General features: G+C 53.2%; 1 protein-coding gene across 5 annotated transcripts in view; it reads left to right on the top strand.

Moving 5' to 3' along the window:
- Positions 1-34: 34 nt before the first annotated feature.
- The window catches only part of GPR156 (G protein-coupled receptor 156), a 30,318-nt gene continuing 16,753 nt past the window's right edge, over positions 35-13,599 (top strand). Inside the window, exons 1-5 of one of the 5 annotated variants that reach the window (XM_074534782.1) lie at positions 35-193; positions 8,138-8,281; positions 8,393-8,534; positions 11,143-11,279; positions 13,435-13,570. In XM_074534782.1, coding sequence (XP_074390883.1) covers positions 8,430-8,534; positions 11,143-11,279; positions 13,435-13,570 — 378 coding nt within the window. In that variant the 5' untranslated portion in view covers positions 35-193; positions 8,138-8,281; positions 8,393-8,429. Of the gene's footprint in view, positions 194-8,123; positions 8,282-8,389; positions 8,535-11,142; positions 11,280-13,434; positions 13,571-13,599 lie in introns of those variants that run through there. The other 4 variants (XM_074534781.1, XM_074534783.1, XM_074534784.1 and 1 more) reach the window with 4 other exon arrangements.

Raw genomic sequence — 13,599 nt, 5'->3', positions numbered from 1 at the left:
GAGCGCGGCCGCCCGGGCCCCTCCCGCCGCCCGCCCCCGCCGGGCCGGGCCGGGCCGGGCGGAGCCGGGCGCTGAGGGGCCGAGCTCCGCATCCCGCGTCCCGCCGCGGCTGAGGGGCTGCTCCGGACCGGGCGCGCCGCTCCCGCCAGGCTCCCGCAGGTTGGCACCCCGGGTACGGGCGCTGTCCCCACAGGTGGGTCGGGGCTCCGCCGGCGCGGTGTGGGGAGAGAGGGGCCGGCGGTCGTGGCTGGGGCTGCGAGCGGGATGGATGGGACGGGGCGCCCAGGTTACCTCCCGAGTCGCTTTCCTGCTTTGGTGTTTTTGCTGCCCTTTGTGCCCCGTTACCCACAGCCGGCCGGAGCCCAGCGCGGAGGGGCCGGGGATGGGCCGGCAGCCCCCGAGCGCTCCCGCCCTGCGGCACGGAGCCGTGCTCGGGCGCGATTCTGGGGATGCAGAGCCCCTCGTTCGCCCTTCCCTGGCCTTGGCTGTGCCCGGAGTGCATCACTGAGCTCGAAACGGGGCGGGCTGGGGCCGGTGTTTTGTAGCTCCCCAGAAAACACCGTCCCAAAGATTCCAGGCAGCCCCCGGGAGGCGCCTGTGGGAGCGGGAACCTGGCAGCACCTGGCGATGGGAAAGGGCTGCCTTGCAAGGTGCAAAGATGTGAAGCTGCAGCGCTGGGTCAATTTATGCTAACCAGACTGCTATCACCTGGGCGAGCCGTGTGCCTTTCGGAGTTCAAAACAGGGGGAAGAAAAGTTGCAACCAACTCCACAGTGCAGCATCCTGCTGGGGGAAGATGGGGAGAGAGGGACCCCGTGCCCTGGATTCGCAGGGCTGCTAAGGGGTGAGACACCCTCCCCCCCCCCCAGGAAACACTCAGGACCCAGCTTGTTTGCTTCTCCTTGGCTGCCAGAGTTGGGCATGACACAACTCCAGGGACTTGGTCACCTCTCGGGGAAGGGTGGCTCATGGACCCAGGGCTGGCGTTTCCGCTGCCTCACAGGTGCTCTGCATCCTCGGAGGGGCGGGAGGAGGCCAAGGGAACCAGATCCCGGTAACCGGGAGCTGCCAGTGTTGAGTTGCAGCTGGCATTTCCAATGCAGCCTTGGCAGAGCTGCCACATCCCCTCACCCACCTGCTGCTCTCACCGCAGACCCTGTGCTGACACAGTTTACAAGCAGCCCTTTCCGCACGGGTTTGGTGCTGCCTCCAGTCTCGGAGCTGCCCCTCTGCACCCCTGAGCAAGCCTCACTGCTGTCTGCAGGGAGCCGGGCTGGCAGACCTCGTGGAAACCTTGATGTGGCCCTGGCCCTTGGTGGGGGGCTTGTTTTGCCCAGCAAGGAGAGCAGAAGCCTAAGCAGGGCAGTGCTGGGTGCAGTTTGGCAGCCTGTGTGCCCGGGAGGGGAGCCAGAGGAGCCGTGGACATCTCTGCCTTTCAGAGCCTTAAGTCAAGTCTGTCTCCTAGGGGAAAATATTCCCTGCTGCTTGGTCATCAGGGGTAAGGTGAAAGAGCTGTAGTGCTCTGTTTTCCTGCCTCTTTAAGGGCTAAATGTGTCACTTGATTTCCAAAATCCTGCCAGATTAAAAAGAAAAAAAAAGTAAAATAGAGAAAAAAACCTGCTGACCTTGTTAGGGCTAGAAGCTGTCCCCGTGCTTGGTGCTGTGCGGCTCTGCAGCCTGGCCATCCTAGCCCTGTTTGTGAAAACACAGGTGTGCTAGGGCTGTGAGGGGATGGTGTCTGATTTCATGAAGGAGCAGCTGCAGCTTTCTGCCAGCTTTGGAAAGGGAGAGCTCTTGAAGGCATATGCTTAATGTGAAACATAACTTAATGGAAATATTCCTTCTGAGGTCTCTTCCTCCTCTGCATTTGATAGCTCGGCAGCAAACAGCTTCAGTGGGAGTGAGCTTCTGCTTTTAATTAAGTCACACACACCTCAACCACAAGGTAGATCTCCCTTGTAAATCACAATTCTAAATCATCAGGCTTTTTTACCTCTTATTCATGGTGGCTCTCTAAAGGTGGTACAGTTAAGAGAGAAAAAGATCACAGGCCACACCTTCCTGTAAGGCTGTTTAGCATGTTCCTGTTTGTTAGGCTGGTGCTAACACCCCGAAGGGAGAGGGAGCTGTGGAGGGAAGGGATGTTGGAGCCTCCAGCAGCAGTGCTTGGGGCTGAGCTGTGCCTCAGAGCAGCATATTGGGGCACATGCCCAAAGGAGAAGGGAGCAGCAGATGATGGGAATGCCTGGGAACAGGCAGGTTTCTGAGGCAGGTGGATGCATGGGAGCAGCTAGAAAGGCAACAGAGGCACCAGGAATGGGCACAGAGCCCTGAGACCTGGCTGCACCAGTCACAGCACCTTGAATCAGCGTCCTGGTGGAAAAGTGTGGGTGTCACACAGCCACAGTGAGTCCTGCAGCCTCCTTGTCCTGTGACAAGCCAGCCTGTCTGGGGCAGGGATATGGGTGTGATCCCTGGCAGGGATTCAGGATTGACCAGCCTGGCAGACAGGGGGGCTCATGGTTTGCCTGCAGCAGCTACCAGGGCAAATTGTGGAGCAGATGCTTGGGGATATTTGCACTCCTCCAACATTGCTTCTCTTTGGCTGTGCCTGGCAGGGTGGCAGGCAGGCAGGAGCTGTGTTTCTGGGGCTATGGGGCATGGTGGCCACGCAGTTTGGCCCTGTAGCCAGCCCTGGCCACCTCTGCCTCTTTGTGGTGAAGGTGCAGTGCAGCATGAAACTGGCTGTGTGTTTCTGGAGAGGTGACCCCTGCCATCCCACTTCCAGGTCATCTGCCACATGCCCAGCACTTGGGATGGAGACCTTCCTGACTCAGAGCTTGAGAATGAGCAGGGGGGTTGTCCATGGAGGCAGAGCAACACCTACCGGTGTGGTCTCCCACTAATAAATGAAATGGAGTGAAGAAAACCCAGGATTTTTCCCAAAGTGGTGAAAAGCCTCTATGTGTCCTTCCTGTCCATGCAGCACAGCTGCTGTGGGCAGAGGCTTGGGCATGGGAGCAGCACTGCTCCTTCCTTCTCAGAAGGGTGCTTGGGGTGTGCCCCCTGCCCATTTCTGTGCCCTCCTGGGCCCCAGGTGGTGATGCTGTCTGGCAGCAGAGATCCCACTGCCTCCCTCCCTGGCTGCAGGAAGGTGAGCTTCCACCTGGGGGTACCGTGGTGTCACTAAGATTCGGCTGGAAGGACTTTTCCAGCTGTTTCTGCTGTGGCCTGGCTCTGTGTGAGGAGGTGCCAGGCCACCTGGCCGAGCAGGGATGAGCTCAGCATGAGGGGCAGGGGGGTCCCCACCCCTGGGCTCCCAGCCACTTTGGGGAGGCAGAAACCTGCAGGTTTCTGCTCATTTCATCCACGTGCTGCTCAGCAGCTGCTGCAGCTGGACACGAGGGAGGGCTCAGATCTTCGAGTTGCTTCTTGGCAGCTCCATGGATTTGGTTTACCTCCCCATCAGCTCTGGTCTTATTGGCCTCATCTGTGGCATGCTCCCTATGCTTCTTGGTATTCCCTCCTAATTTTCCTTCCTTTGAGCATCTCCAATCTATTCTGTCTCCGTTTCTCACATGCCTGTCATTGTATAGCAATTATGGTTAGAGAGTTAAAAGCCTTATCAGCTCCTTAGTGGGAGAAGTGTGAGTCATCTCCTTGCAGGACTGTGTGGTGGTTCAAAAAAAGTAATGTGGTTTTTTGGGTTTTTTTTTTGTTTGTTTGTTGTTTTTTTTTTTTTTTTTGCATGGAGGCTTCTTTAATTCAAAATGTAAGCCACAGAACTGAAAAAAGCCAGGTGGGTATTCAGCCTGCACTTATAAAGTTAAAAAGTCCAGAGTTAGAGCTAAATGTGCCAACCTCGTGCCATCCTCCCAAGCTGAGGGAGCTACGGTGGACAGACAAGCAGTAAGATCAACATTCAGAAGTTATTGCCTTCATGATATTGGGACATGCTTTCCAAAATGATAGGAGGCTTGAAAATCTCACCTAGCTTCAGTCAACACAAAATGTCAGGTTTCAGTCACACAGCGAGCTCCCCATGCACACAGAGTCAGAAGCACCTTGTCCTGCATCTCCCTTCTTTGTGTGCAGAGGGTCCTGCAGCTCCTGGTGGTTATCCTCACTGGGCTTGCTGACTGCCTTGAGGTGTGAAGATATCTGAAGGGCCTGGAAGTGGCTCTGGAAATCCCAGGGACAGGAGCAGAATGAAGCACAAGCACAGGGCAGACCCCGAGAGGAAGGGTGACAGCTTTGTAACTCCCCAGTGTTCCTGGGGATTGAGCCTTTGTAACCCAGGTTTTAGGGTGATGTGATGGGCTTCTTGGTTTTCTTTCTTTTTCCTTTTGTGTTTGCAGGGAAAAGCATGAAAGTGTAGGTGCCAAAGTTTTAAATATAAATTAAAAATAATCTTCAGATATGCTGTGTGTTTTAACTCACAGTTTTTAAGTAGCTTCCTTGCGGGGGGTGCTGCAGTAAGTCTGGCTTGTGACTTTTTTTGATCACCTTGGGGATGGCAATATTGCTGGTTTCTCAGGCCAGACTAGAAGCGATCTTGTTGGACAAGAAGAGCAGAAGGAAAAAGCAGGAGCCTGCCTTGGAAGCAGCAGATTTTGAATTGCAAAACCCCATCCCGCGGTGTTCATGTTGCCAGAACAGTTATCCAGCTGATTTCCCACTGCGCAGCCTGGTGTCCTGTCAGTCCTGGCTGCCCCGCACCAGCAGAGCTCCATGTCCCACCAGGACCAGCAGCAGCAGCACAGACCCATCGTGGGTGAGGCAGCAGGGGTGGCTCTGCCCTTTGCACATTCCTCCTTCTCCCCTGCTGTCCTGCTCTGCCTCTGGCAACACCGCCACCTTCCCACAAGTTCTTCTCAGCAGATGTTTCTCCAGATGTGCTCCCTGCAGCGGTATGCATGTACCATTTCTCTGTCAGGGCTTGTGTGACCGGACAGGATTGCAGAGCCCATGAAGACTGGCACATTTCTGAATGTGATTGTTCTGTTGTCTGTGATTTGACGTCTTTGGTTTTGCACCTTTTGATTCACCAAGCAGCTATGTCACCCTTGGGAAGAAGCCTCTCTTTCAACACTACATCAAAATGAGCCTGTTGGGGTGAAAAGTTCATTCTGCCTGCTCTGGGTCTATACATGCTGTACCAATTTTTCATCTTCTTTAAAGTTTTTTTTCCCTCTGTTTTTTTCCCAAAAGAAATGTTTTGAAAGGGAAGAAACTTTGAGAGAGTCAAGGTGTGCATTTAGATAACATCAACTGCATCTATTTTGAGGGCTATTGATGTGTTAGTCTACAGTTACTAAGCATTGTTAGATACTGGACTCAGTGGTTTTTGAGGTATTTTCCAGCCTTAGTGATTCTATGATTCTGTGTCTGTCCCTTGAAGTGTTCAACAAACATGTAGTTACCATGCTTAAGGACATGGTTTGGTGGAGGGGTTGGCAGTGCTGGGTTAATTGTTGGACTTGATGATCTAAGAGCTCTTTTCCAACCTAAGTGATTTTATGCTAAGTATTCCTGGGTCTCGACAGATCTAAGGAAACAGGTTTTCCAGGCCTGGAGACTCAACCATTGAGGTGACCACAAATTGCTTTTATCCAAATACTGTTTCTAGCAGTCAGTGCTTCCCTTTTATCTGAGAAGATGATGGTGCTAATATTTTTCACGTGGTCCAGTCACTTGTTTCCTGTTGACTTTTGTCTTTTTGGATCATGTCTTTGCGCAAGCCGGTGCTCCTCTGTGGCCAAACACTCTGCACCATGTCCCAGACAGCCAGCAGGTGCAGGGCCACAGGGACCAAGGGCAGAGCAAGGCAAGCAGCGCTCTGGGGTCCCTTCCAACCCGAGCCTTTCTGTGATTCTGCTTTGGAAGTGATCTATCAGAATTGGTTGGCATTTTAAGTCTTAAAAACACCCCCAAAAAACCAAACCCCACAAGTCTCTGTTCTCAGCAGACCCTTACATTTTAAGGATGTGGTGTTTTACCTGTGTTGTTTTCTGTCCTGACAGCCATTGCCCAGTCTAACCCTGAGGTCAGTGACCCCCTAAATTGCTGGTCCCCCTTGGATCCTCTCCAGGCTACAGAGAAGCATTCCTGCCAGCTCTCAAAAAGGCAGGAGCTGGGCTGGAAATGCCTGTTGCCTTCCAGCGACAACTGCGCTGGTGCTTGCTTTGTTGCATACTAATGAACACTAATTAGCCTCGGCTTGTTATCAACTTAGTGTGGGAGCTGTTTGCAGAATGCAGGGGTGGGGGCTGGGGAGACCCCAAGGGGCTTCTGCCCTTCTCCAAGGGGTGCCCTCCTGGGTGGATGAGGGCTCCTTGTGGTAGCACATCCGTCTGTGTGCTGTGCCTGCTGGCCTCATGCCAGCCTTGGGAGTGGTCCACCTGCCAGGAGTGTTCCCCTCTGACATGGCAGAAGGTTACAAGGAGTTAGTTATAGGGGTTTTTGTCTCTAAACCCACCAGGGCATGGGGAGGAGCTGAGCCCCTTGGAGGCTGGGCAGTGCTCACCTTCAGGTTTTCTCAGCATCAAAGCTTCTGTGCCCCTCTCCTACCCCCATCCCCACCCAGTCCCTCCACACTGTCCGTTGTGGAATTGTTCAGCTGGAGCCTGTCTCCTCTTCTCCTCTGCACTTCCAGCATTGTAGCAATCCTGGCATTCGGTGCAGCAGCTGGAAATCTCCTGCACCCATGGCTCTTGTCCAGTCACTCAGCCTGAGCTATGGAGGGCATGAAAAGTCCCAGAGAATGAGCCTGCTGCAGAGGAGAAACACCATCACAGTTTGTCACAAGCTAGAGAGAAGGAGGCTTGATGGAGCTGGGTGGCTTCAGCACTCTTGAAAAACACATCTTTACACACCATGAGTGTAAAATCTTCATTCTGGCTGGTGTGTGATACTGTGTTTGTAGGACACAGCGAGCTGATCTCATGCTGGGGGAGGCTCTGGCAGGGGCAGGACAGTGCCAGGACCTGCAGTACCTGAAGGCTTCTGCCAGCAGGAGAGCTGGGGTTCTTGCTTCAGAGGTGGGCCTGCTAATTTTGGACAAGTAGCCCACTTAGCTTGATGTGCTTGGGCTGGGACTTGTAAGCAACTACTCTGAAGGTGAAAAATCAGTCTACACTGGAGCTGAGAACAACACCTGTAGGTTTTCTGGCATTCGAATCCCAATTATGCTCTGTGACGAACATCAAGTTTCAGACCAGGTCCTGGTGACCATGCTTCTTTTTAATTTACTCTTTCTTTGCTCACATAATGACAGGAGTTTTTCCAAAGAAAAGGCTTGGAAGGAGAGGGCATCAAAGTGTCAGGAGCAGCGACAGGGAAGGTTGGCCAGGTACAGGGGATGCTCAGCCAGGGAGCAGCACCAAGGAGCTTCATAGGAGTAATTTTTTCCTCCCACCTGTTGTTAGGAGCAAGTAGGGAGTGAGCTGTTGTGCCTCCTCCCCAGCTGCTAACGACGAGAGACTCACTTATGGTCGTGTGCTGGAAGCTAATTAAACATGGTGACAATGGTAATTGAGTAAGGATGCTTGAGGATAAGTATGACCTCATGTCTAAAATGGTAATGAGGCCTATTAAAATCCACACCAAAAAGAGAAATGAAAGGGGGAACAGAGGCAAAGGTGGTGCAAAGGGAGCAGGCAGGGACAATACCTGGCAGCCAGAGCACTGGGAGGGAGGGAGGGCACGGAGGTGTCAGGCTTCTCCATCTCCTTAATAAACAGCCAGCTCTGCAGGTAGCCAGGCTGCATCTGGGGCCAAGTCAGCCAAAACACAGCGTTAAGCACCTTCCCCTCTGCCCTCCCAGGCCTGGGTGTAGGTCCTGGTAAGCAATGGCAGCACGTGTTGCTGTTTGTTGTCTTCACTGGCTGGTTCTCTGCTGGAAGAAAGGGATATTCCATGAAACCAGCAGTCACTGCCAGCACAAGGAGGGTACTTGCAAAATGACCCTGAAATTGCTCCAGTGCAGGGAAATGCACTGGCAAAGGAAAGATGCAGCGGGTTCAGGGTGCCAGGGTGCCATGTTCCTTCTTGGACCAGCACAGCACCTCATTTCAGCTCCCCGCTGGGATATAGGGGCTGGGGGCCACTGTGACCCTCCACAGGTGTTGCTTTGCAGGGTGGTGTGGCAGTGCTGGGGGTGGCACCGTGCTCCGTGGGAGCCCTGGTCCTGAGCTGACTCTCCTTGCTGCAGAGGAACCCAAGGGACGCTGGCAGGGGGCACTCCCTGTCCTGGCTCCGGACGTGCATCCCATCAGTTTGGGTAAGCTCAGCTCCAGGCTGTCCTCAGAGCCTTCCCTGCTGGCAGGGGGGATGTGGTGTGTGCCAAAGGTGTCTTCTCACTGGAGAAAGCCAATGCTCATCCTCCCAGCAGGGCACAGGTACGGCTGGATGACGGCTGAGGATGTGCTATGGAGCCGGGATTCAACTGCTCTGAGCTCTGCGATGGCAGCTCCAGCTTTGGCAGCCAGGAGCAGCAGCAGCGGGCCCTGCAGGAGCTCTGCACTGTGACAGTGGTATGTATGGATGCAGTGGGATGTACGGGTGCAGGGGAGTGCTCTGGGACAGGAGGTTTGCTCTGCAGAAGTGGATTTGGGGGAGGGATGAAGAGGGAGGTGCAGCTGCCAAGCGATCCCAGTCCAGCTGAAGGCAGCACACTGTCACCTGGTTGATAGAAAGAAAAGACACACCAGTCTAGGTGACACCCAGCAGTTATCCAAAGGGGACAAAGCATCCATGACAGCAAAGTCATGTCAAGCAGCCCTACCATGTGCCAGCCAGCTGCTCAGGATTGGCCTGTGATGGCTCTGTCTCCCCTTGACCTTTGCTGTCCCCTATAACTTGAAAGTGCTTTTCAAATATGAGTAGAGCAGGATTTAATGAAAAGTCATCCTCTGTAATGAACAGCACCTTCCCCCCTCCACCAGTAAGGCAGGGGTAGAAGTGACACTGGGATGCACTCAGTGGCAGCTGGCACCACGTGGGGCTGCTGGATGGAGCAGGGAGCTTGGCCCACTCGGCTCTCCATCACGTCCTGCACGACCATGGGCCTTTAATTAAAAGGCTGTAAGCTGCTTGGCTCCTCTGGCTCTGGCAGCCGGCTTACAATTAATATTCCCCCTGCCAGGACCAGGATTTACTGCGCTCAGCAGCCAGCAAAGCGCTCCATCAACTTCAAGTAGCATCAACATCCAGGGAAACAGCAGTCAGGTGGGAGGGTGTGTGGGAGAGAAAACATGGAGATCATAGGGGTGTTTCTGATCCCTAGGGGGTTGCTGGGAATAGGGTGCAGCAATGCTTTTGACAGCAGCCAGAGGTGAAAAGATTTTGTTGGTGGGTGTATCTGGGAGTGAAGTGCAGACGCCCCAGGGTGCTGAGTTTGCCCTGCTCACCTCAGTGGCAAAAGCCAGGTGTTACCCTTGGGCTCGAGCAGGCAGGACACAGAAATAGAAGGGCATTACAGCCTTGCACCAGCCCTGTCAGCTCCAGCCCTCATCTGTGCTGAGTGATGGGCTTTTCACACAGACAGTCCTGGTGTGAGCAGGGCACTGACCTGGCTGACCATCTCCACCATCTGGTGTGGTCTTCATTTCCCAGAGAGGCAAAAGACTCCCCAGGGAATAGCAAGAGGGAGAAGGGGGTAGGAAGCAGTTTTCAGGAGGGAGATGAGGATCTCCCCAGGGATCCCTCCACACTGCTGCAAAGGGAGGCTGAGATGTGCACGCAGCTGTATCCCAGCAGCAGCAGCTCTCAGCTGGATGTCTCTCCCAGGCAGGGGTTTGCCTTTCCCAGTTGCCCTGTGACCAGCGTGGCTCTGGCATGTGAGCTGCCAGGAGCCTGCAGATCAGCTGTGCTCGTGTGGCAGTGACACGTTTTTGTGTCAAGAATTATGGGGTGGCTTTAACTCTGCAAGCTGTGCGTTGTTCTTGCTTGCCCAGAGGAGATGAAGCCTGCCTGGGGAAGAAGGACATGAGGCATTGGCTCTGAACAAATGCCTTTCTTCTGCCTGAAGATTTATTTCTAGCAAGGTTGGACGCAGAAACAGCTCAGACCTTGAAATAAAAATTGGGAGTTTGGGGCAGTGTTAACTGTCATGAAAAGTAGTCTTCTGCAATAGAAATTGGATGCAGGAATACCTGAGAGAGGACTCAGCACCAGAGAAGTTAGTGAGGAGGTGTGTGATCCCAGCTCAAACCCCATTCTTCTCCCTCCCCCCTTAAAGGGGGTGTGCCAGCACTTTTATTGAAGTGATGCTTTTTTTAAGGAAAAAGAAGTTGGTAACCCACACATGCACACTCTGTTAAATGCTGGAGCATTTTAGATCAGCAGCGGAAGTAGTTTCTTGTTTCACATGGGATCATTTTATCGGTTTTATGTTAATAAGGAGATAGCAGAGATTATTTTAAATGGAGATTTAAACCCATAGGGTGGTTTGTGTATAAGGGGAGAGGTGCCTCCATCATACCCACTTTGGGAGTGTCCCTCCAAAGCCAGTTCTCAGCTGATGCCGGCCTGGGACCAAGTTCATTTCCATCCGGCAGGGAGACGGGTGGATTCCAGCTCAGTGTGTCACCACCTCTGAAAAACGCTGTCACACTCCCTGTGCTGTGCTTCTGCCCCGACTGGCAGCTCTGCTGCTGGCTCCCAGGCACGTCCTCCAGCTGATCAGTTGTCTGCTGCAGGGAGGGGTAAGGGGGGGAGCCAAGAAGCATCTAAAGAAGCATGATACCAACTGGGGCACCACGGGGCCTTCCTCCAAAGATTTCCTTCCAGAGGACAGTGGGGAACCAGTGTCCATGTTCCTGGGTTTCAGAGGCAGGGCTGCTTGGGATTTATGAATCCCTTGTACAGCTTCATTATGGATTTGGCTAGTTGGCATAAGAAGAGGGCTCTTGGACTGCCGTGTCCTCCTGAACACTCAGCAAGTGACAGAGCACATGTCCTGTCCACACACATCTCAGTGGCCCTACCTGCAGGACTTGGTCTACTGCCAGAGTGTCTTCTTACTGGGAGCTGTGGGTTCTGGCTGAGCAGAATAACTGTGGATCATGCTGGAGTAGGGACCTTCTTTGCTAAGAGCCCCAGCAGTGTCCTCTTCTCCCTTATCCCTTTTGCTTCATGCAGACATCGTTTGACCACAGTATGAAGAGCTCCCCATCCTTCTCTGCTGGTCTCCTGGGAGTTGTGTGGACATTCCTGACTGGAGGAGTCCTGCTAGCACTCTTCTTTTTCATCTTCACTATTCGCTTCAGGAAAAACAGGTAAGGGCACCCCTTTCTTCTGGGAGATTCCCCCTGAGCTGGAGTAGCAGAGTCAGGCTCTTTTAGGAGCAAGCTCTGAGCTGATGACCAGCTACAGATCAGGAGGGTGAAAGCCTGAAGGAGCAGCACAGGGCAAGAAAGGGCAGTGCCAGGGATGGTGCAGCTTCTTCCATCACAGAGTTTTGATCACTGGTGGAGACAGTCCTGTTTGGACTGCTCCTTTCCTTCCCAAGGCAGGGAGCTGTAGACAGGATGAAAGGAAATGGCCTCAGGAAATGCATCAGGAGAGGTTCAGGTTGGGCACCAGCAATAATTTTTTCTCCAAAAAGGTTGTCAAGCATTGGAACAGGCTGCCCAGGGAGGTGGTGGAATAACCATATATGGAAGTGTTCAAGACTGGATGTGGCACTTGGTGCTGTGGTTTAGTTCTCATAGTGGTGTTTGGTTAGAGGTTGCACTTGATGGTCTTGGAGGTCTTTTCCAACCTTAATGGTTCTCTGACTTTCTGGGTGCCCTCTGGCACAGACAGTGCTGCATGGTCTCATCCAGGTGCTACTTAATAAAACCATCAACAGGAGTGGGTAAAAGGAGAGCTCAATTCTACTCCACGTGCTTGAGAGCATTGGAGCAGCACAGCTCCATAGCAAGGCCATCATACTCCCCACAGTGAGCCATGTCCTCCCTGCTGTTGGACCACTGATACTTTGAAGATGTTGATAACCCTTTTTGCTCTTGGTGGTTGCTTGTGTTGGTGGAGAACATGATCTCCATTACTCAGAAAAGCTGGTGGTGAAGTGTAGACTTTTTTTGGTGCTGTTCAGTCTGCTCTGATAAAAAGTCCTGCTCCCCCGAAGACAGCATAAATCCAGCAGAAGGCTCAGCAGTTCCTCATAGCTCAACCTGTCTCAGCCAGTGCTGATCCTTCCTCAGCAATTCTGGATGTCTCTGCTGCCTCTTTGCCACCTTCTCCTCAGGCTCATTGGCCCCTTGGTATTTCAGCTGCTTCCTCCTCCAGGGATACATCCCTCTCCCAGGCTTCACCAGGCGGAGCCTTTGCTCTCCCTGTGCCACTGTTTCACACAGAGGTATATCTGAGTGCAGCCTGCACTGATGTTGTTGGACTTCTCTGGTGGCTTTAAGGATTTAATGTTCTTGACAACCACGGCTGGGAGGGTCCTGCCCATAAGGGTTTGTGTGGAGAGTCCTGTGCCTGCTGCATGACCTGCATCCCAACTGCATCCCAGTCTGAAGCACTTCATTTACTGAGGGATGCTGAGTTCAGTGGCCGCTTGAATTTATGTTCTCAGAACGTGCTGTAATGAATGTGTGTTATTTATTTACCCTGCGGTAAATAAATACTGGTCTGTCTCCTGAACCTGGCAGGGCAGAGACCTTTCTCAGCTGCAGCTGACAGCATGAGCTGGTGAATATCTTTCTCCAAGGGCTGAGACATGGTGAGGAAGGCAGGGAGGGAGAGAGACAAGTTGAACCCCAGGCTTTGTGGCTGGAAGACAGCAGGAAGGAGCTCAAGGAGGGAGAAAAGTAATGAACTGGCAGCAGGTTGAAGGAGCAGAGCTGTTGGGGAGGGTGGCAGGAGGTGCAGCTTTCACTCAGTAGGCTGGCTGGGGAAGGGTGACAGGTCATAAGAGATCAGTGGGTTGATTCTCCCTTCCCTGAATACAGTTACAGGATTATGAGTGATGAGGTGAAATTACAGAGGGGAGACTGTAACCTGAACATTGCTGGCAGCTTCCTGTGCTGAGTGTGGAGATACCTCCTGAGAGGAAGGAGCAGTGGGAAGGGCCTGTTCTGGAGGCACATGTAGCTCCTGCACCTAGAGTTTACTGCTGGGGACCGTCACCCTGGGCTGTGTTGGTGTGGTTTTCCATCTCTGCCCCTCTGCAGCAGAAGTGTTGGCATAGGCTAAATGAATACTTGAAGGATTGTGAAGCACTCCAGCAAGAAAAGGGAGAGGGTGGGACCATGAACTAATGGCTGAGCTTTTGGGGCAGTGGTGAACAGCACAGGCTGGGGGTGGACAGTGTGTCAGCATTCCTTGTGACCGTCATCATCCCTGTAAGGGGACCTCACCCCAGTGCTGCCAGGTCATGATGCTCAGTAACTGTCACCAAATCCCCTGCTTTGTTTCCTGGAGGATTGTGAAGATGTCCAGCCCCAATCTCAACATTGTGACCCTGCTGGGCAGTGGCTTGACTTACACAAGTGCTTACCTCTTTGGGATTCAGGAGCAGAGCCTGCCATCTGGAGACTCAATGGAAAAGCTAATTCAGGTGAGCAGGGGCTTGGCTGGGATGGGCAC

The sequence above is a fragment of the Zonotrichia albicollis genome, chromosome 2 (assembly GCF_047830755.1).
Source record: "Zonotrichia albicollis isolate bZonAlb1 chromosome 2, bZonAlb1.hap1, whole genome shotgun sequence".
Taxonomy (NCBI): domain Eukaryota; kingdom Metazoa; phylum Chordata; class Aves; order Passeriformes; family Passerellidae; genus Zonotrichia; species Zonotrichia albicollis.
This window is presented reverse-complemented; position numbering and strand designations above follow the sequence as displayed.